At 42.0% G+C, this 27,577-nt stretch overlaps 1 protein-coding gene across 2 annotated transcripts in view; it reads left to right on the forward strand.

Moving 5' to 3' along the window:
- Positions 1–25,799, forward strand: part of LOC119771742 (regulator of G-protein signaling 9-like) — a 38,736-nt gene extending 12,937 nt beyond the window's left edge. Inside the window, exons 7-19 of one of the 2 annotated variants that reach the window (XM_038267863.1) lie at positions 2,471–2,547; positions 2,650–2,731; positions 15,657–15,719; positions 16,034–16,063; positions 16,157–16,218; positions 18,522–18,635; positions 18,727–18,842; positions 18,922–19,009; positions 19,220–19,358; positions 19,544–19,626; positions 20,598–20,721; positions 24,807–25,204; positions 25,637–25,799. In XM_038267863.1, the coding sequence (XP_038123791.1) occupies positions 2,471–2,547; positions 2,650–2,731; positions 15,657–15,719; positions 16,034–16,063; positions 16,157–16,218; positions 18,522–18,635; positions 18,727–18,842; positions 18,922–19,009; positions 19,220–19,358; positions 19,544–19,626; positions 20,598–20,721; positions 24,807–25,204; positions 25,637–25,799 (1,539 nt within the window). Of the gene's footprint in view, positions 1–2,470; positions 2,548–2,649; positions 2,732–15,656; positions 15,720–16,033; positions 16,064–16,156; positions 16,219–18,521; positions 18,636–18,726; positions 18,843–18,921; positions 19,010–19,219; positions 19,359–19,543; positions 19,627–20,597; positions 21,097–24,806; positions 25,205–25,636 lie in introns of those variants that run through there. The other variant, XM_038267864.1, reaches the window with a different exon arrangement.
- Positions 25,800–27,577: the final 1,778 nt, after the last annotated feature.

The raw sequence follows: 27,577 nt of genomic DNA on the forward strand, positions 1-27,577 counted from the left end.
GAATAAAGCCAAACGTTGGGGAAAAAAAATAAGTCAAAATAAGAAAAAGTGGAAACAACATCTAAACAGCTGCAATATCACGCAACAAAGTACAAATACTACGTTATTTTACTTTAATAGATATTAAACTTTACTGGAATAATTATTCTTTTAGTTTTTAACTTCTACTCCTTACATTTTAAACAGACTGATTAGTTTTGTTTCATTTAAGCTCATTTTCATTCTGCCCTGTTGGTATTAAAAAAATGAAAAGCATCAAAATAATTAGTTTTATCCAGACAATTAATTTCTTTGTGGTTGCACTCGGTGCTGCCCCAACTTGTTGTTCACCACATAGCAAAATAAATAGTTTTTCAAGATGATGAAAAGTTTAATTTGACTCTGTTACTGTAACTCCCTCCAAAATGATTAACGGACATAAAGCGTTCTTTATGTTTACCGGCATTTAATTGGACACAGGTGTCATTAATGATGCTGTGAGAACTCATTGGCCACATCAAATTGAAGGGGTTAGTAAAAATACGGTTTGCAGCACCATCCTCTTCACTGAAGTGAAAAAAAAGGTCACTGCAAGCATCGCGGACAGGGAAAAATAAAGCATGCTTATTCCGATCCGTCCTGCGTGCCATCAGCTCATTGGCGCATCCAGATATACATTCGGGTCGCCCTCTATTTTATTTTGTAAAAAAGACCTAAGTTATGTTTTTTTCCACTCCAAAAATAGCAAATGTACTAAAATATAACATGTTAACCGTTAATAATATATTTCCTGAGAAAATAAATGCCCTAAAATGCTTTCTGTTTTATCACTCTGTGCCTGATCTGCACCGGAAATGCGATCCTACGCTACTTCCAGGAGCTAACTTTTTAAACATTTAAACATAAATCTAGTCTTTTTGAGTTTTATGTTTTCCTTTTATGTCACATTATGGTATATAGTGCGTAATCTAAAGAAAGAAACAACTAAAATGCAGAAACATGGTTTAATCATATTTAGCCGAACTGCTCTGAGCATGGCCCATGATGACGTCAGAGAAGCAGTTTAACTGAGAAAATGTGAAAAAGAAGTGTTGAACCGATACCAGTATGGGGCGGGGCACCGATCCAGCACTAAAATGGTGGTATTGGTATTGGCGAGTACCAACCAATAGGGCACCGATACCATTTTGAGAGCCAAAAGTTTCTTCAACTATTGTCACCCATTCCAGGTAGGCAATAAAAAGTTCTACTGGATTCACTTTTAGTCTTTTTCCTGCTTTACAAAGGAAGGCAGCAGCTTGACAAAGCCATGATGGAAATTATTTTACATCCATTTAATATGCAGTTCTTCATATATACACACAGGCATCAGTTTCAATCAGATGGTATCATATCGATCGATACTGCACAGTCAGGTATCGGGTATCGGTATCGGGCCAAAAAATGGCATCAGCTCAACGCTAGTAAAATTATATCAAAATTGTCTCACAAAACTCATAAAACATTTTATAAAGATGTGTATTAGGATTCTTTATTGACTTAAGGATAGAAATAAGTAGTTTTACTACCATAATTACATTAATTATGGACACCCGGATGTATATCTGTTTGCGCATTCGCAGGACGGATCGTTTTGCGAATGCGTATGCCTCATGATGTTGTTACCCAGACAACAACATCATGAGGCAACAATCAGCCAATCATGTAGCCTAACGTCACTGGCATGAAGCAGGACCCGAGCAGATTTGGTACCTACACCGGGACGGATCGGGTAGTGACACCGCCCTCTATCAAGTATAGCGTGTAACTGCAATATTGATCCAACCTAAACAACACAATGAACATTGGTTCCACCCTAAAACATTTACAGAAGCTTTTAAATCTGTATTTTTAACATCAATTGTTGGATTTCCTTAATTCAATATTATTTTTAACATATTTACTGCAAATTAAATCCATGAAATTAACTTTAACAGCATAACTGCTCCTGATGGCGGTAACAGTTATCATCAGTTATAAAACTAAGAAAATGAAGTCTAAGGAAGTTTTCATCAATGTTCCTTTAATAGTTTAGTGCAGTAAAACTTCTATCCTTCACATTTTTTTCCTGCATTCTGTTTGCTTTTATACTTTTAAGTTTTAAAAATGGTACTTTTACACTTTGCTTGAGTAAAAAGCTGAAGTTAATCCTCTAACTTCTACAAAAGTGTTTTTAAACAGCATTATTTATGCTTCTACTGCAGTTATAAACATTCATAGTTTCAGCAGAGGTGTCAAAACTGTCTGATTTGCTAAAAATATGAAAATAAACTTTACATTCTTTGCACAGATGTCATTTCAGCTTTAATGATTTTTTAATCATCTATTAAAGGGTAAAAAAAGCAAAAAAAATCAGAAACTACAGATGTTCTTTTTCCTGAAGTAAGGCTTACATTTGGTGCAACGTGATGCCAGAGGATATTTTTACTGAGGCGGTTTTCACTTTGCTCAGGAGCAGTACAACCATCTTCACAAGTGGATGAACCACAAGTGGGATTTCATAGTAATGCAAGCTAAGGAACAGTACAGGTAGGCGGGCTGCAAACTCAGCAACACCTCAGTGTAGCTGTGGAGAAAGTGTTACAAACTTGATGGCTTCTCGGTTTGTTTTTATTTCTTTCTTTTTTTTAGAGCGACCAAAGAGAGGAAGAAGCCGGACCGAGTGGTGTTTGACTGCCAGGAACGAGCCTACTGGGTGGTTCACAGGCCTCCGGTGAGAAAACCAGCAGGAAACATTTAGCTCAGGCTCAAACTATCAGCATCAAACACTTTATCTTGACATGTTTTCAAGTCACCTGTTCAGATATTAGCTGCAAAACAAATTAATCCTGTTGAAAATTCCTATTTTCATGGCCGCTGGAAGTCATTTCCAACAGTAGGTGCAGTGAACATTTAAAAAAAAAAAATTTGGGGGGGAAAAAAGACTTATAAACCTATAGACCTATTTAAAATAAAATAAGAATAAATAGGTAAATAGATTGAGTTTCACTACTTTATTGTCATAAAATCAGTATCAGGACACAATCATCAGTTCTCAGGTGAATATATGTGCTATTAATTAAACTTCATTATAACAACGTAGATTTGGTCAGCTGGCATGAACCAGACTCACTGTGTTTATGTCACACGTGACTCTATTAGCTCCAAAATACTATAATTAAACCACAAGGAAATAATTATATTATACTATTTAAACATTAAAGGAAGGAAATCATATTTAAATGTCAAATAATTCTGGCTTAAACATGTATATAAATGTACTCTTTATCAGACCATATTGTCCCAAAATTTAGAAAAATTCTATTTTTTTAAAAATCCTGTCTTAAAATCTGTTTTTTTTTTTCCCATTATCTTCTGCAGGCCAGTTAGTTCTACGTTGGCCTGAACACCTAAATTCGGCCAATCATATATCAACGGTCATCTGTCAATTAAATTTTTTGGGTCATAGCATCTTGATTCATATATCAGATTTTTTTATTGTATCTCTATAATTCAATTGATGCAAAAAATCATAATAAATTAATACTGTAATGGAAATGAAACTTAAAGCACCAAATATCGTGCAGCAGATTAGTCACATGGTGTCATTTTCTCCAGGATAAGCTGCAGTGAAAATAAACAAAAGTTTGGGGTCACCCAAAAAATTTTGTGTTTTCCTGAAAAGTCACACTTATTCACCACCATACGTTGTGAAATGATTAGAAAATAGAGTCAAGAAATTGACAAGGTTAGAAATAATGATTTTTTTTTTTTTACATCAAACTTTGCTTTCGTCAAAGAATCCTCCATTTGCAGCAATTCCAGCATTGCAGACCTTTGGCATTCTAGCTGTTAATTTGTTGAGGTAATCTGGAGAAATTGCACCCCACGCTTCCAGAAGCAGCTCCCACAAATTGGATTGGTTGGATGGGCACTTCTTGCGTACCGTACGGTCAAGCTGCTCCCAGAACAGCTCAATGGGGTTCAGATCTGGTGACTGCGCTGGCCACTCCATTACCCATAGAATACCAGCTGCCTGCTTCTGCTCTAAATAGTTCTTGCACAATTTGGAGGTGTGTTTAGGGTCATTGTCCTGTTGTAGGATGAAATTGGCTCCAATCAAGCGCTGTCCACTGGGTATGGCATGGCGTTGCAAAATGGAGTGATAGCCTTCCGTATTCAGAATCCCTTTACCCTGTACAAATCTCTCACCTTACCAGCACCAAAGCAACCCCAGACCATCACATTACCTCCACCATGCTTAACAGATGGCGTCAGGCATTCTTCCAGCATCTTTTCATTTCTTCTGCGTCTCACAAACGTTCCTATTTGTGATCCAAACACCTCAAACTTGGATTCATCCGTCCACAACACTTTTTTCCAGTCTTCCTCTGTCCAATGTCTGTGTTCTTTTGCCCATCTTAATCTTTTTCTTTTATTGGCCAGTCTCAGATTTGGCTTTTTCTTTGCCACTCTGCCCTGAAGCCCAGAATCCCGCAGCCGCCTCTTCACTGTAGATGTTGACACTGGTGTTTTGCGGGTACTGTTTCATGAAGATGCCAGTTGAGGACCTGTGAGGCGTCCGTTTCTCAAACTAGAGACTCTAATGTACTTATCTTCTTGCTCAGTTGTGCAACGCGGCCTCCCACTTATTGTTCTACTCTGGTCAGAGCCTGTTTGTGCTGTCCTCTGAAGGGAGTAGTACACACCGTTATAGGAAATCTTCAATTTCTTAGCAATTTCTCCCATGGAATAGCCCTCATTTCTAAGAACAAGAGTAGATTGTCGAGTTTCAGATGAAAGTTCTCTTTTCTGGCCATTTTGAGCATTTAATTGACCCCATAAATGTGATGCTCCAGAAACTTAATCTGCTCAAAGGAAGGTCAGTTTTGTAGCTTCTGTAACGAGCTAAACTGTTTTCAGATGTGTGAACATGATTGCACAAGGGTTTTCTAATCATCAATTAGCCTTCTGAGCCAATGAGCAAACACATTGTACCATTAGAACACTGGAGTGATAGTTGCTGGAAATAGGCCTCTATACACCTATGTAGATATTGCACCAAAAACCAGACATTTGCAGCTAGAATAGTCATTTACCACATTAGCAATGTATAGAGTGTATTTCTTTGAAATTAAGACTAGTCTAAAGTCATCTTCACTGAAAAGTAAAGTGCTTTTCCTTCAAAAATAAGGACATTTTATTGTGACCCCAAACTTTTGAAAACGTTTTTTTTGGTCCAAAATGCTTCAGTATGACTTTGTTAAACAATCAGTTGTTTAATGGTTGTTTCAGATCATAGTCCGTTTGTTGCATAACCATAGTTTGCTTGAAGAGGGAAAAAAAAGTGTAGTTTCTTTTTGCGCTGTAAATTAAATGTCCTTCGACCTCCAAGCTTCCCAGGGCATCTCATTATCTCGACCCATGACTCCTCATCCTCGTTAAATGTCCAGGCAGCAGAAAAGGGCACAACTGATTAATATTTCATTTCTTCACTGGGGAATGTGCTTCAGTGTGTTGCGCCTCACATACGTTAGTTGGGGGGGGTCTTGTGTCGTGACTCTGCTGTTTTGACCGAGGGCTGTGTATTCTCCCGCAGCAGCGTTTCACAGTTAGCTTGTCGCAGGTATGATGCCGATATTTTAGATCTATGCCCATTTATAAATCGTGGTCTGCTCTATGTTACAGTCCCTCAACGCTAGAAGGACAATCATGAACTAATCCAGCCAGGACATGAAGATATAGAACGCTGGGGCCCTTTTTCCACCTGGATCCCCTCTTTTTCGCCCTCATGTCCCTCCGTTGTCGCACAAACTTCCTCACCGCCTGAGCCGTATCTAGTCCCACATTCGTTGCTCTCTCCATCCATAAATTGCTTGAATACGTGCTGTCCGGTAAGGTACCAAACAGGAAATACGCATAGCGTATAGCCGATGTAGAATTGACCAATCAGAGGCCTCCTTTCTCTCCTCCATAAGACGCGGTCACCTACAATGTTGGGGAGGTTCATATCTGCGTTAACTGCAACTCACACGCAGACGACCGGGTTTCTGAGCATAAACCAGACTTAAGATGTAGAATGTCTGTGGAATACTCCAAGCCAAATCGAGTTTCTCAATCATTGCTTGTTTTTTTTGGGTGTTTTAGGTGTTCGATGCAGTGATGGGAAGTAACGGCGTTGAAAGTAACAGCGTTACTAACGCCGCTACCTTTTTTTACTAACGAGTAATCAAAATTATTACTCTTACTGTAACAATAACACAGTTACAATTGCCGACACCTCGTTACTGCACGTTACTCAGGTCGCACAATTAACATTTTTTCATGATAGGACTCGTGCGCGTCTTGTCATGAGAGAGGGGAGGATGGAGAGTGAGGAGGACTCCAGCGGCAAAACAGCGTTTTCCAGATGGAAATACAGATACGGTTTCCCCTGCATCTCCGCACAGCGCGGCGGCACGATTCACCGCGCAAGCGACAGGAAACGCGCATGCTAGCTAAAGGCGCGTAACAGCCGCCCTGTGCTCGCGCCACAGGAGAACTACGGAGAGCGTGAACGATCAAATGATAGCCTATATGGAGAAAGGGAGAAATCTGGATGGATGGATAGATGGATGGATAGATGGATGGATGGATGATGGATGGATGGATGGATGATGGATGGATGGATGGATGGATGGATGGATGATGGATGATGGATGGATGGATGGATGGATGGATGATGGATGAATGTTGGAGGATGATGGATGAATGATGGATGGGTGGATGGATGGATGGATGGATGATGGATGGATGGATGGATGATGGATGGATGGATGAATGATGGATGGATGGATGGATGAATTATGGATGATGGATGGATGGATGGATGGATGAATGATGGATGGATGGATGGATGAATTATGGATGATGGATGGATGGATGGATGGATGAATGATGGATGGATGGATGAATGATGGATGATGGATGAATTATGGATGATGGATGGATGGATGATGGATGGGTGGATGGATGGATGGATGGATGATGGATGGATGGATGGATGAATGATGGATGATGGATGGATGAATGATGGATGGATGGATGGATGGATGAATTATGGATGATGTGTGGATGGATGATGGATGGATGGATGGATGATGGATGGATGGATGATGATGGATGGATGGATGGATGAATTATGGATGATGGATGGATGGATGGATGGATGGATGGATGATGGATGGATGGATGGATGGATGATGGATGGATGGATGGATGGATGAATGATGGATGGATGGATGGATGAATTATGGATGATGGATGGATGGATGGATGGATGAATGATGGATGGATGGATGGATGAATTATGGATGATGGATGGATGGATGGATGGATGAATGATGGATGGATGGATGATGGATGGGTGGATGGATGGATGGATGGATGGATGATGGATGGATGGATGGATGAATGATGGATGATGGATGGATGGATGATGGATGGATGGATGATGGATGGATGGATGGATGGATGAATTATGGATGATGGGTGGATGGATGGATGGATGATGGATGGATGGATGATGATGGATGGATGGATGGATGAATTATGGATGATGGATGGATGAATGATGGATGGATGGATGGATGAATGATGGATGGATGATGGATGGATGGATGATGGATGGATGGATGATGGATGGATGGATGGATGGATGAATTATGGATGATGGGTGGATGGATGATGGATGGATGGATGATGGATGGATGGATGGATGAATTATGGATGATGGGTGGATGGATGATGGATGGATGGATGGATGGATGATGGATGGATGGATGATGATGGATGGATGGATGGATGAATTATGGATGATGGATGGATGGATGATGGATGGATGGATGGATGGATGATGGATGGATGGATGGATAAATTATGGATGATGGATGGATGGATGGATGGATGATGGATGGATGGATGATGATGGATGGATGGATGAATTATGGATGATGAATGGATGGATGATGGATGGATGATGGATGGATGATGGATGATTGATGGATGGATGAATTATGGATGATGGATGGATGGATGGATGGATGATGGATGGATGGATGGATGAATGATGGATGATGGATGGATGAATGATGGATGGATGGATGGATGAATTATGGATGATGGGTGGATGATGATGGATGGATGGATGGATGGATGGATGATGGATGGATGGATGATGATGGATGGATGGATGGATGAATTATGGATGATGGATGGATGGATGGATGGATGGATGGATGATGGCTGGATGGATGATGGATGGATGGATGAATGATGGATGGATGGATGAATTATGGATGATGGATGGATGGATGGATGAATGATGGATGGATGGATGGATGAATTATGGATGATGGATGATGGATGGATGGATGGATGGATGAATGATGGATGGGTGGATGGATGGATGGATGGATGATGGATGGATGGATGGATGAATGATGGATGATGGATGGATGGATGATGGATGGATGGATGATGGATGGATGGATGGATGAATTATGGATGATGGGTGGATGGATGGATGGATGATGGATGGATGGATGATGATGGATGGATGGATGGATGAATTATGGATGATGGATGGATGAATGATGGATGGATGGATGGATGAATGATGGATGGATGATGGATGGATGGATGATGGATGGATGGATGATGGATGGATGAATTATGGATGATGGGTGGATGGATGATGGATGGATGGATGGATGAATTATGGATGATGGGTGGATGGATGATGGATGGATGGATGGATGGATGGATGGATGATGGATGGATGGATGATGATGGATGGATGGATGGATGAATTATGGATGATGGATGGATGGATGATGGATGGATGGATGGATGAATTATGGATGATGGATGGATGGATGGATGAATGATGGATGGATGGATGAATTATGGATGATGGATGATGGATGGATGGATGGATGGATGAATGATGGATGGATGATGGATGGGTGGATGGATGGATGGATGGATGGATGGATGGATGGATGAATTATGGATGATGGGTGGATGGATGGATGGATGATGGATGGATGGATGATGATGGATGGATGGATGAATTATGGATGATGGATGGATGAATGATGGATGGATGGATGGATGAATGATGGATGGATGATGGATGGATGGATGATGGATGGATGGATGATGGATGGATGAATTATGGATGATGGGTGGATGGATGATGGATGGATGGATGGATGAATTATGGATGATGGGTGGATGGATGATGGATGGATGGATGGATGGATGGATGGATGATGGATGGATGGATGATGATGGATGGATGGATGGATGAATTATGGATGATGGATGGATGGATGGATGAATTATGGATGATGGGTGGATGGATGATGGATGGATGGATGGATGGATGATGGATGGATGGATGATGATGGATGGATGGATGGATGAATTATGGATGATGGATGGATGGATGAATGATGGATGATGGATGGATGATGGATGGATGGATGAATTATGGATGATGGATGGATGGATGATGGATGGATGGATGGATGGATGGATGATGGATGGATGATGGATGGATGGATGGATGGATGATGGATGGATGGATGGATGGATGATGGATGGATGGATGGATGGATGAATGATGTATGGATGGATGGATGAATTATGGATGATGGATGGATGAATTATGGATGGATGGATGGATGGATGAATGATGGATGGATGGATGAATTATGGATGGATGGATGGATGGATGGATAGATGGATGAAGTATGGATGGATGGATGGATGGATGGATAATGGATGGATGGATGGATGGATGAATTATGGATGATGGATGGATGGATGGATGGATGAATGATGGATGGATGGATGATGGATGGATGATGGATGGATGATGGATGGATTATGGATGGATGGATGGATGGATGATGGATGGATGGATGATGGATGGATAATGGATGATGGATGGATGGATGGATGATGGATGGATGATGGATGGATGATGGATGGATGGATGGATGATGGATGGATGATGGATGGATGATGGATGGATGGATGGATGATGGATGGATGGATGGATGATGGATGGATGGATGGATGGATGATGGATGGATGGATGATGGATGGATGGATGGATGATGGATGGATGGATGGATGGATGGATGATGATGGATGGATGGATGATGGATGGATGGATGGATGATGGATGGATGGATGATGGATGGATGATGGATGATGGATGGATGGATGGATGGATGATGGATGGATGATGGATGGATGATGGATGGATGGATGGATGATGGATGGATGATGGATGGATGATGGATGGATGGATGGATGATGGATGGATGGATGGATGATGGATGGATGGATGGATGGATGATGGATGGATGGATGATGGATGGATGGATGGATGATGGATGGATGGATGGATGGATGGATGGATGGATGATGGATGGATGGATGGATGATGGATGGATGGATGGATGATGGATGGATGGATGATGGATGGATAATGGATGATGGATGGATGGATGGATGATGGATGGATGATGGATGGATGATGGATGGATGGATGGATGATGGATGGATGATGGATGGATGATGGATGGATGGATGGATGATGGATGGATGGATGGATGATGGATGGATGGATGGATGGATGATGGATGGATGGATGATGGATGGATGGATGGATGATGGATGGATGGATGGATGATGGATGGATGGATGATGGATGGATGATGGATGATGGATGGATGGATGGATGATGGATGGATGGATGGATGGATGATGGATGGATGGATGGATGATGGATGGATGGATGGATGATGGATGGATGGATGATGGATGGATAATGGATGATGGATGGATGGATGATGGATGGATGATGGATGGATGATGGATGGATGGATGGATGATGGATGGATGATGGATGGATGATGGATGGATGGATGGATGATGGATGGATGGATGGATGATGGATGGATGGATGGATGGATGATGGATGGATGGATGATGGATGGATGGATGGATGATGGATGGATGGATGGATGATGGATGGATGGATGATGGATGGATGATGGATGATGGATGGATGGATGGATGATGGATGGATGGATGGATGGATGATGGATGGATGGATGGAATAGATAGATATAGATAGATGTTGCAGTATCTATAACAACCCAAACACAGGATTTCAGAATTAGACATCCCCAGTTATTAATTTCATACACTCGCAAAAGTAGCGCAATAGTTACTTTTACTAGTAACTAGTTACTTTTATTGTGGAGTAACTCAGTTACTAACTCAATTACTTTTTGGGAGAAGTAACTAGTAACTATAACTAATTACTTTTTCAAAGTAACGTGCCCAACACTGGTTAGATGACAGCGGAGGGAAAACATGGATGTTTTTTCTGAATCTTTTAAAACAGAAACAAACCAGTTGCTTTCTGGGCCACAAATTTAATCTCTGTATAAATTGTACTGTAAAGCTCACAGTTAGGGAAATGTCATGTTCACAGATGCTCTCTGTCCGAGTGATGGGATTTTGAGTGATTCTGCAAAAGTCACTAAATACGTGGACTAGGGATGTAAATCACATCCATCATGGCGATTCGATTCAGTATCGATTTCCTGACCCAACGATTCGATTATTTTCGATACTCAAGAATACACGACGATTCGATTCGATTAATCGATTAATCTGTTAATTTTTTTTTATTATTATTTTTTTTTTTTACACCTTACAGGCTAAACAAAGTTTCAAGTTTGAAATAAATCAATGAAAGCTGTAATATCATTATGCATTTTCTTGAGAAACAACAGCAAATAACAGAAGTAGAAAAGTTGCATCAAAAAATACTGCAAAAATACTGCACAATATCAGTGTAATGAGTTCAATGCAATACCTAGGCTCCAGAGAAACTGTCCAACATATTTTTTTAGTAATAAATATACTCAGGAAAGAGAGATGTTGCTTAGAGAGTTAGACAGGAATAAAAATAAACTAGATATAAGGGAATTGTTTCAAAGGTCATCTGGGGATGTAGTTTTTGGTAGTATTTTTTAATTTTCTAAGAAGAACGGGTATTTTAGGGAGAATATAATAGTTTGTCTGGTCCATACTCCATTCTGGAAGGTGGCGGTAATGCACCTATAAGTTGTTTGCCAACCGCCATTAAAAAAAAGAAGAAGAAGAAGGCTCCAGAGTGTTGACATCACCGCCCCCTTGAGAGACGCTCCGCTGCTCCTCTCCCAGATTGTAGCTGACCGCAAACAGTGCCGCAGACAGGAGGCCGGCTTGTTTTGTTTTTATGACCGAAATTGCGGAAAACAACTCGTGAAGTTTGACCCGCCAGAAGAGCGAGGTGCGCGAGAACGCTGGGACCCTTTTTCCACCTGGATCTCCGCTCTTTTTGGCCCTCATGTCCCTCCGTCGTCGGACTAAACTCGCCCCCACTTCCTCACCGCCTCGGCCGTATCTAGACCCACAGTGTGTAGCTCAGACCACGCTTCAATACTGAGCATATTTTAAAAAGGTCTGTGTGAGGCTTGCTGCAACAAACTGCTGTAAGAGTATAACCAGGAAGCGCGGTAGGAGGGCAGAATAGGTTTAGCGCCACCGCAGCACGGGAGGGAGAATTACGCCCAGGAGCAAATGGATAAAAATAGACCGGAGGAAAAAAAAAACATGAATCGATTATCTTGCGGACGTGTCGATGCATCGGATCGTCGGCTTTTGGATCGATGCATCGATACAAAACGATTATTATTTACACCCCTAACGTGGACACGCTGGAGGGACTACGTCTCTCTGCTGACCTGGGGGCGCCTCAGTCTTCCCCCAGCAGTCTGTGGAGAGGCAACTCTGGGAGACTCTGCCGAGATTGTTGCCCAGGCGACCCGGATAAAGCAGAAGACAACGCGTACGATTGTGAGCCAATAGTGAAGCATGGCAGGGGCTTAGTGACATGGCCGCGGGAAGCGGGGGTTCCCCCTAGTGACGAGAGGGAGATATGAAAATAAAAAAAATAAAAATATTCTGCACAATTTATACATTTCTCATGACTATTTTGGGAAATTATATTGCGTGTGTTTTTCATGGGGGGGTTTGCATTTTTCCAACTTTGAAAAAAATGCTCAAATGTAGTGAGCGGCTGAAGCTTTAAATTATGAAACCCAAAACACATGAAGTGAGAACATTAACAGGTGAGCAGGGAAGAAATTGTGGTTTTGTGTTAATATCCGTTTCATGCAAAGCATTGTGGGATTCCTTCTAGCATCCAAGTTATTTTAATTTTCTCTCATCCTTGATAGAAAAACAGAAACGGCTAACATTTTATTTTATTTTTTTAAGATTTTAAATCAAATATTAGCTTGTTTTTTGGTTTTCTTTGAGGAAAATCTAAAGACTAAATGATCCTCTGAGCTTCTCTTTACCAAGAACCAAAGACGCTTGGAAAAGCGTTTCAAACATGTATTTAGGGATTGTAGTTTGAGAAATTACTCCCAAAATGTGTTATGTTGAACATTCTTTCTTTTTCTCCTTTTTTTTTAAAATAACATCTTTATTTATTATACCTGATCTTGATTTGTGGTAAAATATTTTAAGGTGAAAGAACATGCATCGCTGTCTACAACGGCTCCAAAAAGCATTACACAGACTCGGCTGTTAATTAGCATCAGATACAAGCCGGCAGTTCTGTTTAATTGGTCATTTGCTAAACCTGTAGCGTCTACCGTATTTTCACAACCATAAGGCGCACCGTACTAAAAGGCGCACTCTCAGTTATGTGTCCCATTTCTGTATTTAACACACACATAAGGCGCACCGGACTATAGGGCGCGTTTTTTATATACAGGTAAATGTCCTCTACTACCTTTAAATACCTCTACTGCGTATTTAAAAATACAGCGGGGGCAAAACTGAGTATGACTGTGCCTTATTCATGTATTTATTACAAAGTATTAATCAAACCTGGCAGCTGGCCGTGAGACAGACCAACATCGCAGATGACACAGCGCTGTGATCACTCCTAAATTAACTTAAAATCCTGAAACCTGCCGACGGAATATGTTCGCTTTTATTGCCGGTATCCTGGTGCCTGCAGTTTAAATTGTTTAGATGAAAAACACCTGCCAGCCGCCGCGGTGAGGCTGCTGTTGAAGGGATTTACTGTCGGTGCACCGCTGGTATGTGGGGGTCTGAGCGCCTCCGACAGAAATAGTATAGGCACGATAATAATCTGGATGAACTGACTGCAATTATTAAGTTTTCAGGTGGTCTTTCTCACTTAAAAACATATTAAAACTACTTTATTCCCACTGATCACAGCAAATATAGCTGCAAGATTTAGATTATTTAGATGAAAAAACACCTGCCAGCCACCGCGGTGAAGAGGAGGAGACCCGCCCAGAGGCTGCTGTTGAATTAAGTTTTCAGGTAGAAAAATAGAGCGGGAGCAAAACTGAGTATGATTGTGCTTTATTCATGTATTTATTACAAAGTATTAATCAAACCCATCAAAGTCATCATCCTCTGTTTCTGAATTAAACAGCTGCGCTAAATCAGGCATGCCAGTTTCCCCTTCTTCGCTGTGAGAGTCATTTTCCGTGCAGCGCGGCTCCTCAGAAATAATGCCGGCTTTTGCAAAAGCTTGAACAACAGAGCCAGCAGACACGTTAGTCCAAGCATCAACAATCCATCCGCAAACTGTGGCGTAACTTGCCCGGCGCTGCCTTCCACTTATCCTGAAACTGTGGTCTCCGTCTGTCATCCATCGCTCCCACGCCGCTCGCAGCCTTACTTTGAACGGCCGCTTCACACCGATGTCGAGCGGTTGAAGTTCCTTTGTTAGACCCCCGGGATAACAGCGAGCACAGCGTTCATTTGATTCACCTTTTTTTCACATCGGCTGTGAGATGGGCACGCAGCGATGGTGATGCGTGGAAAAAAGCACCTGGTCTCCTCACATACACCTGCCTTTCATCATCTCCTCATCCATCCAGCCCGTTTCATTTGCGTTAATATATGTCATCAGAGCGCTGTGTCTGTCTTGCTGTCAGCTCCCAGATCAGCTTCTCTGATTGGTTGATGCGGCGCGTCCAGCAGCAAAACTTCAATTTTTCCATCTCAAGCAGCAGCAGCGCGTTGGCGGTGCGTCAGATGCTTAAACGCTCCCGACGTGCTGCACCTGCAGCTCAAAACGCGCTGCGGGACCTTTTGCTGCACCTATACGCGCGTCAACCATTGACTTTGCATGTAAACTCGCTGCTTCTGCTGCACCTGCTGGGTCCGGTTCACACCGATGTCGAGCGGTTGAACAGCGAGCACAGCGTTAATTTGTTTCCCCATGTTTTTGACATCAGCTGTGAGATGGGCACGCATGGAGTCACATATTAACAGCGATGGTGATGAGTGGAAAAAAACCACCTGGTCTCCTTACATTCAGCCACTCTTTCATCATCTCCTCAATGAGGTGGTCTCAAAAGTCGCAGTTACAACACACATAGGGCGCACCGCACCAAAGGGCGCACCGCACATTTTGAGGGGGAAAAAAGACGTTTAAGTGCGCCTTATAGTCGTGAAAATGCGGTAATTGTCTTTTTGTAATGTGTGCTCAGCCAGGGACGGTGAGTGCCATGGACTATGGGCTGGAGCGGAGAACCGATCCTAATGCAGACGAGGTAACAGGTGAGTCTCTGGCTGACCTACATGATCATAATTCTTCTCAATCAGCTTATAACCAGTATGAGCCTCTAATGCGGGAATGAACCTGCATGGGATTTTACTTGCTTTTGATATTGATTCCTTTTTTTTTGCTTTTGTTCTTTTCTCCACTACAGGCATTTCCCCATGGCTCTATTGTTTTCAACCTGCTGTTACATATAGCAACCTGCACAATCTCTTTCTAACCTCCAATACTAATTTGAATAAAAATTAAACCACCTTAATAGTTAAAATATGGGCTTTAATGTCTTGTACCCGTTTTTATCCTCAGACACAAACACCGGACGACTACGAGAGAATTGTAAGTTTGGTTTTCACTTTTACAACTTTTGCCTCTTGCTTTATGGATCAGCTAAACATGGTCCTTTCTTTTGCTTTGCCTCCCCTGCTGTAGATGATCTTCACCCAGCAATCCATCATGAGGCCCAGAGTGAAGTCATCTGTGTCCATTGGCGCGTAAGACAGCCTTAGAGTTATATCACCTGCACTCTGATACCTGGAACATAGAAGTCCCATTTAGTTAACTCTCTTCAATTCAGATTAGTTTATTCACAACACACGTCATCTCAAGGCACTCATACAGTCAGACTGATTGTAGCGACAGTGCAGAGGACCACCGTTTCCATGGTTACTGTTGGTAACACACAAAGACATCATGGCTGGAAATCATTCATGGCACAGAAGGTTCCCCTGCTTAAACCAGCACATGTCAAGGCCCGTCTTAAGTTTGCCAATGACCATCTGGATGATGCAGAGGAGTTATGGGAGAAAGTCATGTGGTCAGATGAGACCAAAGTAGAAGTTTTTGGTCATAATTCCACTGACCGTGTTTGGAGGAAGAAGAATGATAAATACCATCCCGCCATCCCTACTGTGAAGCATGGGGGTGGTAACATCATGCTTTGGGGGTGTTTTTCTGCACATAGGACAGGGCGACTGCAATGTATTAAGGAAAGGATGAACGGGGCATTTGTTTCAGTTAGAGCATTGAAGATTGGTGGAGGCTGGGTCTTCCAGCATGACATTGAGCCGAAGCACACAGCCAAGGATAACCAGGTGGTCAAATGCTTCTTTGCAGGTGAACCATAAAAAATAAATAGTTAAAAAATCAATCATTGAGATTCCTATATATATATATATATATATATATATATATTTTTTTTTTTGGTGTTTATCTGATTGTGTTAATTATTTTCCCCCCAATAAATGAAGAAATGTCATAATTTATTATCTAGAGACTATTAATAACAGGAGGTGAAATGCAGCTCCAGACTAGCTTTGAATGTGGTGATGTCATCAGTACGCTTCTGTTCCAATTGACCCAGATTTATTCTGCGTGCTCCCGTTCTCCCAGAGTCCAGACTTCCCTGGGTTCTTCTCAAGAACATACTTAGCAAGGACACAAGTCTATACTCATTTTCTTCTGAATTGAGAATCGCAGTCTGAAGAGTCCTCCCTTGCTAGCAGGGACATGTGTCTGTTGCCAGTGGTTTGTTCATGAAGAAACAGGAGGTTCCACTATGTCCTTGAAGATCCCCTAGTGACTGCATTGTAACCTTAAAACAAAACATTTTATTCCTGCAATCATTGAACTCTCATACTGATTGACTCTACACAGCAACAGGTGGGGAAGGGGGTGCACCAATCCAGAATACATTCGAGGAGGAAACTCTGATTGGTCCTTCTAAGCAATTTCAGCTTAATCGGAATAAACATAAAACATAGTTCAACTTGTCTTAAATCTTGTATTCGTTGTAATCTGGACTGGGTCGCAGTCTCAGGAGAAACTCCCAGACCTCCCTCTCTGCAGACACCTGCTCCAGCTCTGCTGCGGGAACCCCGAGGCAGTCCGGAGCTACCTCAGAGACATGGTCCTTCAGTATGCCCTGAGCCTTGGCCTCCTCCAGATTAAACATGTCTGGAACACCTCCGCCAAGAGGCTGGGAGGGGTTACAGCCGATTGGGTAGCAGCTGGCTGGAGATCTGCTCTTCCAGTCTGAGTAAAAAGTTCTTGACCTGAAAAAGGGTTGCCCGTCCCCTTCAGGTCAGGAGAGTTCCTGCCTTAAGTATCTTGGTGCATTTGGTGCGTTTTAAATCTCCTTAGGCTCATGTTCGTTCATTTGTTCGCTCCTTCCTTTGTTTGTTTGTTCATGCCTTGGTTCGTTCGTTCCTTGGTTTGTTAATGTTTTCCTTTGTTATTTCCTTTGTTCAATCGTTCCTTCCTTTGTTCATTCGTTCCTTTTTGGTTCCTTCCTTCCTTTATTCATTGGTCCATTCCTTTCTTGCTGTGTTTATTGGTTTGTTTCTTTCTTGTTTCCTTTGTTCGTCGTTCGTTAGTTTGTTCGTTCCTTCCTTCCTTTGTTCATTCGTTCCTTTTTGGTTCCTGCCTTCCTTTATTCCTTGGTCCGTTCCTTTCTTGCTTTGTTTATTGGTTTGTTTCTTAGTTTCTTTCTTGTTTCCTTTGTTCGTTAGTTCCTTTGCTTGTTTTTGTTTGTTTGTTCATTCCTTGGTTTGTTAGTTCGTTCCTTGGTTTGTTCCTTGGTTCGCTCGTTCCTTCATTCGTTCGTACCTTCATTAGTGTTTTCCTTTGGTCTTTCGTTCCTTCCTTCCTCCTGCAAAGCATTCTGTGACTAAACAAGCAAACGGTCGGACAGAACAAACAGGCAACGGCTGAATGATTACGATTCTTACCCAAGAATTTTATGAGGAAATCCTTAGAAGGACAAAGACTGATAAAGTCCTTATCTCCTATATTACAGACTGGTGAAGTATTGCTCCACCTATAGTGGTCACGACCCATTCCTCTCCAAGTGTCTTCCCAGCAACCCATGGCTAACTGACGATACAACATTCTGGGCCCTGAACATGCCTAAGTGAGTTGGCCAATGACCACACCGTTCTCTGAATACTGGGCTTGTTAAACAGCCTCATTTTACTTCTATGGGGTTTTACTTTGTGCCATAGTGTGGAAATACCAACCAAGATGCGTGTGGAGAGGTGGACGTTCAGCTTTAAGGAGCTGCTCTCAGATCCTCGAGGGCGAGATGATTTCAGACTCTTCCTGAAGAAGGAATTCAGCGGTAAGGATTGTATTTACAACAAATGAGCAACAAAAGTATGAACTTTAATGCCTAATTCAACTTTTCTGGGTATTTTTAGGTGAAAATTTGGCGTTCTGGGAAGGCTGTGAGGATCTGAAGTGGGGCACAGCTGTGGCAATGAAAGAGAAAGCAGAACATATTTATAAGTATTGTCTAAATATCTTCTTTTTCTACGATCTTTTGTTTTGGTGTCTATATTCTAAAAAATCTTTAGTCCTACTGTCAGAATCTTTACACTCATTTTAGATTTCTATTTGTTTTAGGTCTGTGAGTGGGCACTCGTTAAGAAAATACCTTTACAGTACATCCCAGCTTTAAAAAGTCTTATCTTTACTTCTTCCGCATTTTTTTCCTAGGACATTTTTGGCACGTGGTGCTCCGCGGTGGATCAACATCGATGGAAAAACAATGGAGATCACAGTGAAGGGTCTGAAGCACCCACACAGATACGTACTGGATGCAGCCCAGACTCACATCTACATGCTAATGAAGAAGGTCAGTGAACACATCAGGAGTCGGGCCTCAGGAGTGGCCGTGTTTGTTTGATAATGAAGCTGTCACTGGAAGCAAAAAAGAAAACAAAACCCCTGCATAATTTGGAGATGAGTCATTATAGTTAAACCTTTATTCACCTCTCGTGATTGATGGGCACCTTTCTTTCTTCCGTTCTTTCCTTGCAGGACTCTTATGGGCGTTACCTAAAATCTCCAGTGTTTAAGGAAACCTTAAAGAAAGCCATCTGTCCTGATGGGCACAGATTCAAGTGAGCAAAAGCTTTTGGATCTTTTAAATATATTTGAATTTGACAAAAAAAAAGGTTTAATTTGCCTCATTAAGGTCGTAAGAAAACAGCTGTTCCAACCGCTTCTCCCGAATTCTCCTGAATGGTGCCCGAGTTTACGCATGTGCATAAAGTGAATGTGATTGGTCGTTATCAAGGGGGCGGGATTGTTGTGACGGAAGGTTCGCAAGCAAGTTTGGTTGTGGCCGGTTTGTCGGAAGCATCTTGCTAACCAGTTAGCAACTTAGCGCTAGTAGGTTCCCAATGGGAAATTCCATTGGGACCAAGTAGCACTAAATTGGTGACTTAGAAACTACGCTGTCAAGGAACGCTATGGACAGCGGAAACATGCAAGAGGAGGAGAGTTTAGTGTGGGAGGTCGTGGATGAGTCTCCTCAGTCATCCATTTTTTATTTAGAGGAGGAAAGCGGGGACGAAGATGTTGTGGAAGAGGACGCCAGGGCGGCAGAAGCTTGGTTTGGTGTAGAAGGCTTCCATCCGTACATGTTTGAGCCCTTGCCTCGCAACGCTGCCAGTTCTGTTAGCTCTACGCCTGCCGAAGATACAGACGTCCATCCCCGTGAACACTGGGATGCAACTCAGTGGGAAAGGAAAGGATTCTGGTTTCAACCGTTGCGTATATTAGCTGCGACATATGGATCAAGAAGCTATGACCGAAAAAATTTGATTGACAGATGACCGTTGATATATGATTGGCCAAATTAATGTGTTCAGGCTGACGTAGAACTAACTGGCCTGCAGAAGATAACAAAAAAAACAACAACCTGATTTTAAGACAGGATTATTTTTCTAACTTTTGGAACAATATCGTCTGATAAAGAGTACATTTATATACATGTTTAAGCCAGAATGATCTGACATTTAAATATGACTTCCCTACGACTTTAACAAGATCCCCATCAGAAAATTAACTTTGTTTTCTTTTACCCCAGTGAAGTCCAGCTGGAGCAGAACGCCAGGAACAGACGGCCCAGCCTCAGCCCCATCATCATCCGGCAGCAGGAGCAGGAGCAAAGGGCCAAGATGGCCGCCAGTGCCCCCGTTGATATTACACAGGTCATGAGCAAACTCAGCAAGCAGGGCAAGGAGATGGGTCCTCGCCATTCCAAGTGAAAACCCCTCCTGTTCAGCGACAAGGATTAGAATGTCTGCTTTTTTACTTTTGCAATGTCTAATTTTTTTCAATTAAAGCTGTTAATATTTAGATAAACTTCCTTTTTATGGTGTCAGCATTCTGCCAAAAGTCCACAAATGCAATAAATATTCCTAGGAGCAGCTTTACTTCATTGGGGAATGCTCAAAGGAGTTTTTGTGCTTGTGGACTTTTGGCAGAATTCTAACACCATACATTTTGCTCTCGAATTTTGGCAATAATAAAAAAAAGAAATATATGATAGTAAAGCTATTACTTTGAGGAAATACATCTACTGTGAAATACAGGTGCTGGTCATAAAATTAGAATATCATGAAAAAGTAGATTGATTTCAGTAATTCCATTTAAAAAGTGAAACTTGTATATTATATTCATACATTACATACAAACTCATATATTTCAGATGTTTATTTTGTTTAATTTTGATGATTACAAATGACAACAAATTAAAATCTCAAATTCATCATATCAGAAAATTAGAATATTACTGAAGACCAATAAAAACAAAGGATTTATAGAAATGTTGGCCAACTGAAAAGTATGAACATGAAAAGTATGAGCATGTACAGCACTCAGTATTTAGTTGGGCCTCCTTTGGCCTGTATTACTGCAGCAATGCGGCGTGGCATGGAGTCGATCAGTCTGTGGCACTGCTCAGGTGTTATGATAGCCCAGGTTGCTCTAATAGTGGCTTTTAGCTCTTCTGAATTGTTGGGTCTGGTGTATTGCATCTTCTTCTTCACAATACCCCATAGATTTTCTATGGGGTTAAGGTCAGGAGAGTTTGCTGGCCAATTAAGTCCAGGTAACCAGGTACTGGTAGCTTTGGCACTGTGTGCAGGTGCCAAGTCCTGTTGGAAAATGAAATCTGCATCTCCAAAAAGTTGGTCAGCTGCAGGAAGCATGAAGTGCTCTAAAACTTCCTGGTATGTGGCTGCGTTGACCCTGGACCTCAGAAAACACAATGGACCAACACCAGCAGATGACATGGCACCCCAAACCATCACTGACTGTGGAAACTTTACACTGGACTTCAAGCAACGTGGATGAAGTGCCTCTCTTCTTTTCCTCCAGACTCTGGGACCTTGATTTCCAAAGGAAATGCAAAATTTACTTTCATCAGAGAACATGACTTTGGACCACTCACCAGCAGTCCAGTCCTGTTTCTCTTTAGCCCAGGCAAGACGCTTCTGACGCTGTCTGTGGTTCAAGAGTGGCTTGACACAAGGAATGCGACAGCAGAAACCCATGTCTTTCATACGTCTGTGTGTGGTGGTTCTTGAAGCACTCACTCCAGCTGCAGTCCACTCTTTGTGAATCTCCCCCACATTTTTGAATGGGTTTTGTTTCACAATCCTCTCCAGGGTGCGGTTATCTCTCTTGCTTGTACACTTTTTTCAACCACATCTTTTCCTTCCCTTCGCCTCTCTATTAATGTGCTTGGACACTGAGCTCTGTGAACAGCCAGCCTCTTTAGCGATGACCTTTTGTGTCTTGCCCTCCTTGTGCAAGGTGTCGATGGTCGTCTTTTGGACAACTGTCAAGTCAGCAGTCTTCCCCATGATTGTGTAGCCTATAGAACTAGACTGAAAGACCATTTAAAGGCTTTTGCAGGTGGTTTGAGTTAATTAGCTGATTAGAGTGTGGCACCAGGGGCCATCAATTTTGAACCTTTTCACAATATTCTAATTTTCTGATATGATGAATTTGAGATTTTCATTTGTTGTCATTTGTAATCATCAAAATTAAACAAAATAAACATCTGAAATATATGAGTTTGTATGTAATGTATGAATATAATATACAAGTTTCACTTTTTAAATGGAATTACTGAAATCAATCTACTTTTTCATGATATTCTAATTTTATGACCAGCACCTGTATATCAAAGGAGTCATAACCTGGATCCTTCTGGATAGATGGTTGGCAACATTAGGGCTAATGTTAGCATAATGATAGCAACGCAGGCTAAAGTTAATATAATGATAGCACGGCGGGCTAATGTTAGCATGATGATAGCCAGCCTGGGTAATGCTAGCAAAACTGGCTAATGTTAGCATGATAATAGCAACACAGGCTAATGTTAATATGATGATAGCAAGGCGGGCTAATGTTAGCACGATGATAGCAACTCAGGCTAATGTTAATGTGATGATAGCAAGGCGGGCTAATGTTAGCATGATGATAGGAAAGTAAACCAATTTTAGCACGGTGATAGCCAGGCAGCCTAATGTTAGCATGGTTATAGCTAGGCAGGCTAATGTTAGCATGGTTATAGCCAGACAGGCTAATGTTAGCGTGGTTCTAGCTAGGCAGCCTAATGTTAGCATGGTTATAGCCAGAAAGTGGACCAATTTTAGCACGATGATAGCCAGGCAGCCTAATGTTAGCATGGTTATAGCTAGGCAGGCTCATGTTAGCATGGTTATAGCCAGACAGGCTAAAGTTAGCATGGTTATAGCCAGACAGGCTAATGTTCGCGTGGTTCTAGCTAGGCAGCCTAATGTTAGCATGGTTATAGCCAGACAGGCTAATGTTAGCCTGGTTATAGCTAGGCAGCCTAATGTTAGCATGGTTATAGCTAGGCAGGCTAATGTTAGCATGGTTATAGCCAGACAGGCTAATGTTAGCATGGTTATAGCCAGATAGGCTAATGTTAGCGTGGTTCTAGCTAGGCAGCCTAATGTTAGCATGGTTATAGCCAGACAGGCTAATGTTAGCCTGGTTATAGCTAGGCAGCCTAATGTTAGCATGGTTATAGCTTGGCAGGCTAATCTTAGCATGGTTATAGCCAGACAGGCTAATGTTAGCATGGTTATAGCCAGACAGGCTAATGTTAGCGTGGTTCTAGCTAGGCAGCCTTATGTTAGCATGGTTATCGCTAGGCAGGCTAATGTTAGCAAGGTTATAGCTAGGCAGCCTAATGTTAGCATGGTTATAGCTTGACAGGCTAATGTTAGCATGGTCATACGTAGCTAGGCAGCCTAATGTTAGCATGGTTATAGCTATGCAGGCTAGTGTTAGTATGGTTATAGCTAGGCAGGCTAGTGTTAGCATTTCTCCATTAATGGTGCAAAAACTGGTGGAGGATCACACAGATGGCGCTCTTTTCTGGTTTAAACAAAGATGCCACACTAAAAAAAAAGAAAACCAAGTCACTTTTTAAACCCCTGATTTTCCGTCAGGTTTTAGCTGAAACCCAAGAGTAGCACTCGTTTTAACATGGAAAAACACAGATATCTGGGTAATGATTCCTATAGAAATATGTTGGCTATAATAACAAACGTGTATATACTAATTATAATCCAACCCCAGTGAGAGGCTAAGACTTTAATTTAACAACATCTAAATAAAATAGAGAGGGACAGAATTTATTTTGTCATTTTGTACACAGAAGTGTAAACAAAAAGAAATTTCGTTAAGAACAGCTCTCTAGACTTTTTCATTTTTTAAAGTGCAGCCTTGATAAGGTCAGCAGCAGTGATAAACAAAAAATTGTGATGAAAAACAATAAATAAAGTAATAATGAGCTGTATTATATATAACATAAATAACCAGGGGCAGAGGAGTCTCCTGTCTTTTCAGTGTCATCTCATAATGTCTGTTCTCCAATATCCATTTCTTTGTCTTTCTGTTTTCATTGTTCCCCTTGTCTTCCATCATAAGTTAATAAATCTTAATAAATTACCTCATTTTTATGTGTTTGTGTTTTTTAACTGTTCTCATTAAATCATCTTGAACGTTGCTCTTGAGGACCCTTCCTTCCTTCCTTCCTTCCTTCCTTCCTTCCTTCCTTCCTTCCTTCCTTCCTTCCTTCCTTCCTTCCTTCCTTCCTTCCTTCCTTCCTTCCTTCCTTCCTTCCTTCCTTCCTTCCTTCCTTCCTTCCTTCCTATGTAGAGTAGGACAGTATATTTCTGTCATGTGGCACGCTGGCTTTGCTTTCTACAGATTTCCTCTCACTATTGTCTTTTGACCTTTGACCCCACAGCTGTGCCGGTTTACCACTCCTGTCCCCCACCTTGCTGTTTACTCTGGAATCCCTGACCCACCCTCTGCCACCGCTTCACCCTCCCTTCCTTTCCTCGCCCACACCCCGGTCTGTCCGTCCCCCATCAGCGTGGCCTTAGACAGCACCTCGGTGTCGGAGCGGCGCCTAGAGGCCAGTGAGGGTGAGGGAAAGACGGAGGCGCAGGCCCCCGATGGAGGAAGCTTGTCCAAGTCTCGAATGGCCCTGTCGTTGCGCCGTCTGCTGAAAAGAGGCTGCAGCCCCTCCGCCATGTTTGCCAGCCTGTCACCTAAATGCCACACAGCAGCCACGACAAGCAGTCGCATTCAGCCAATCACGCCGGAGGAGCCCAGCCACGCTCCCCCCAGGAGAATCGGCAAGTAAGTTTCACTGGCAAACACTGTCCTCAGTGTTTAATCTGATGTGATGCTTCATGTGGTTTAAAAACTGATTGAACACTTTAGTTCATGCTGCGCAATCAGCAGAGAGCATAATAAACATCACTGATGTTTCCACTTAAAGAAAGTGCCTCATTCAGCCCCAGAGGAGGTGGAAATAATGGAAAAACACAAGAGACAAAAAACAGGCTAGGCAGCTAAAGAAAAATGGCATTGTATAACATCAAAATATCTGTACATTTTCTTTCAGTATTTATTTACAGCTAAACACAAACAGTTAAAATTCTGTTCAAAGTTTTTGTTTTATTTTTGAATAATTTGTTTTAGGACATATATTTTTTCTAAAGCAAAAGCAGCATTGTTGACCATCAAACCTGAAAAGACAACCAAAGTCCTCTGTGTGATATCTTCTAGCTTTTTCCAGATCAAAGTAGACATTCCCCCGGAGTGCAGGATCTACCCCATTGAGTCTGAGGATGAGGAGGAGGAGAACAGGCCTGCCTCACGGGACCGATTAGGAACCGAGGAGATTATCTGTCCCTGGGAGAGCCTCACTCGACAGAACGGGACAGGCTAATTGGCTGGATTTTTACAGCTCTTTCTACACCACCAGACTCTTAAGGGTGGAATATATAACCCAAATGCAAACAACATAAAGACCTGCATAAATCACTCAGTCTGGGACACCGAACGATGAGAAGTCATAGAGGGTCTATTTCTTACTCTATTTCCTGTCCAACATAATGAAATAATTAAGCTGCAAAAGAAAATCTAGATATTAGCTATTGAAAGGAATGCTGCAAGAGTAGGGTTCAATGCCTCATGAGGCTTCATCTCACCATCACTACTCTATCTCACCCACTGCCGCATGTCTAGTGACAGCATTGATTCAGTGTGACAGAAATCAGGAAAGTAAACAATGGAGAGTAGCATGGAAGGAAGCAAGTGCATTGTCAGGGTGTGCTCCATGTTTATCGAATGTAAACAGAGTTGTTTCTGTTTGTTAGATCAGAAGCAGCTGGTGCGGCGTGTTGAGTTCCGTACGTTGCGTTCAACAGTATTACGTAATTTAGCGGGTCGACCATGCTCCGGTGTTCCCACAACATGCCGATCGGAGCGGAGGAGATTTTAAAGAGGGTCGCTTGCCGAGTCATTTGACCCGGGTAGACACGCGTCAGTTAGCTGTTCCCACTGCCACTAAAAGCCCATTGTTCCCGGGTTTAAACAATTTTTTTGGCCAGTTGCAAAGTGGTATAAAGGGTGATTTATACTTCTAAACTAGGTCCTCTGCGTCGGTGTTGCGATGAAAGCAGAGACGTCCCCGGCCCTATCGCAGACGCTCTGGTGCACCTCTCCCAAATTGTAGGTGACAACAGACAGTGCCGCAGACAGGAGGCATCTGATTGGTCAAATCTACATCCGCTCTACACTATGTGTATTTCCTGTTTGGTATAGGGGTGCACGATATTGTGATTTTGGCCGATATCCGATATGCCGATATTTTAAAACTCATGTAGCCGATAACCGATATCGATACCGATGTTAAAGCTGGACAAAAATAAGTAGTCATTGAAAATAGCAGTTTTGTTATCCATTTCTGACACTTTGAAAAATAATATACTCCAATATATTTTCATATGCTGATATCAAATAGATTTTTAAAAACGCGGTATCGATCTATTTTACTTTCAAGATCTCGTGAAATTTTATCGTTCTGTTACAAACTCTCGTGATATTTTGCAAATTCTTGTGAGATTTTGTTAGTAAAATAGATCGATACCGCGTCAATGTATCAACATATAAAAATATGGCAACATTTGGTGAATTTTCGGGGGATTTCGTAGCATAACGATGACATATAGCAATATTTCATTAGTAAAAGAGATTGATATGGTGTTTTTAAATGGCAATATATCAGCATATGAAGATATTGGGATATTTTAATGTATCAATATTTTTCCCTCGTCTTTAGAAGTTTTTAAGTCTGTAAAAAAGAAGTTTTTGAGGAAGAAGAAGAAGTAGTATTTTTGTTTTTGTTTTAGACTTTAGAAACTCAGAAGCTGATCAAATATCGGGTTAAATATCGGTGGGGTAGCCGATGTCCGATATTCAGTTTTAAGGCTGATACCGATAGGGGGCCGATTATATCGTGCATCCCTAGTTTGGTACCTTACTGGCTTGTTTTGTTAGTATGACAGCCATTACGGAAAACGACTCATGAAGTTGGACCAGCTAGGAGAGCGGGGTGCGCGAGAACACTGGGACCCTTTTTCCACCTGGATCCCCGCTCTTTTTGGCCCTCATGTCCCTCCGTTGTCAGACAAACTTGCCCCCACTTTCTCACCACCTCCGCCG

The sequence above is a fragment of the Cyprinodon tularosa genome, unplaced genomic scaffold, assembly GCF_016077235.1.
Source record: "Cyprinodon tularosa strain WSP-4 unplaced genomic scaffold, ASM1607723v1 ctg689, whole genome shotgun sequence".
Taxonomy (NCBI): domain Eukaryota; kingdom Metazoa; phylum Chordata; class Actinopteri; order Cyprinodontiformes; family Cyprinodontidae; genus Cyprinodon; species Cyprinodon tularosa.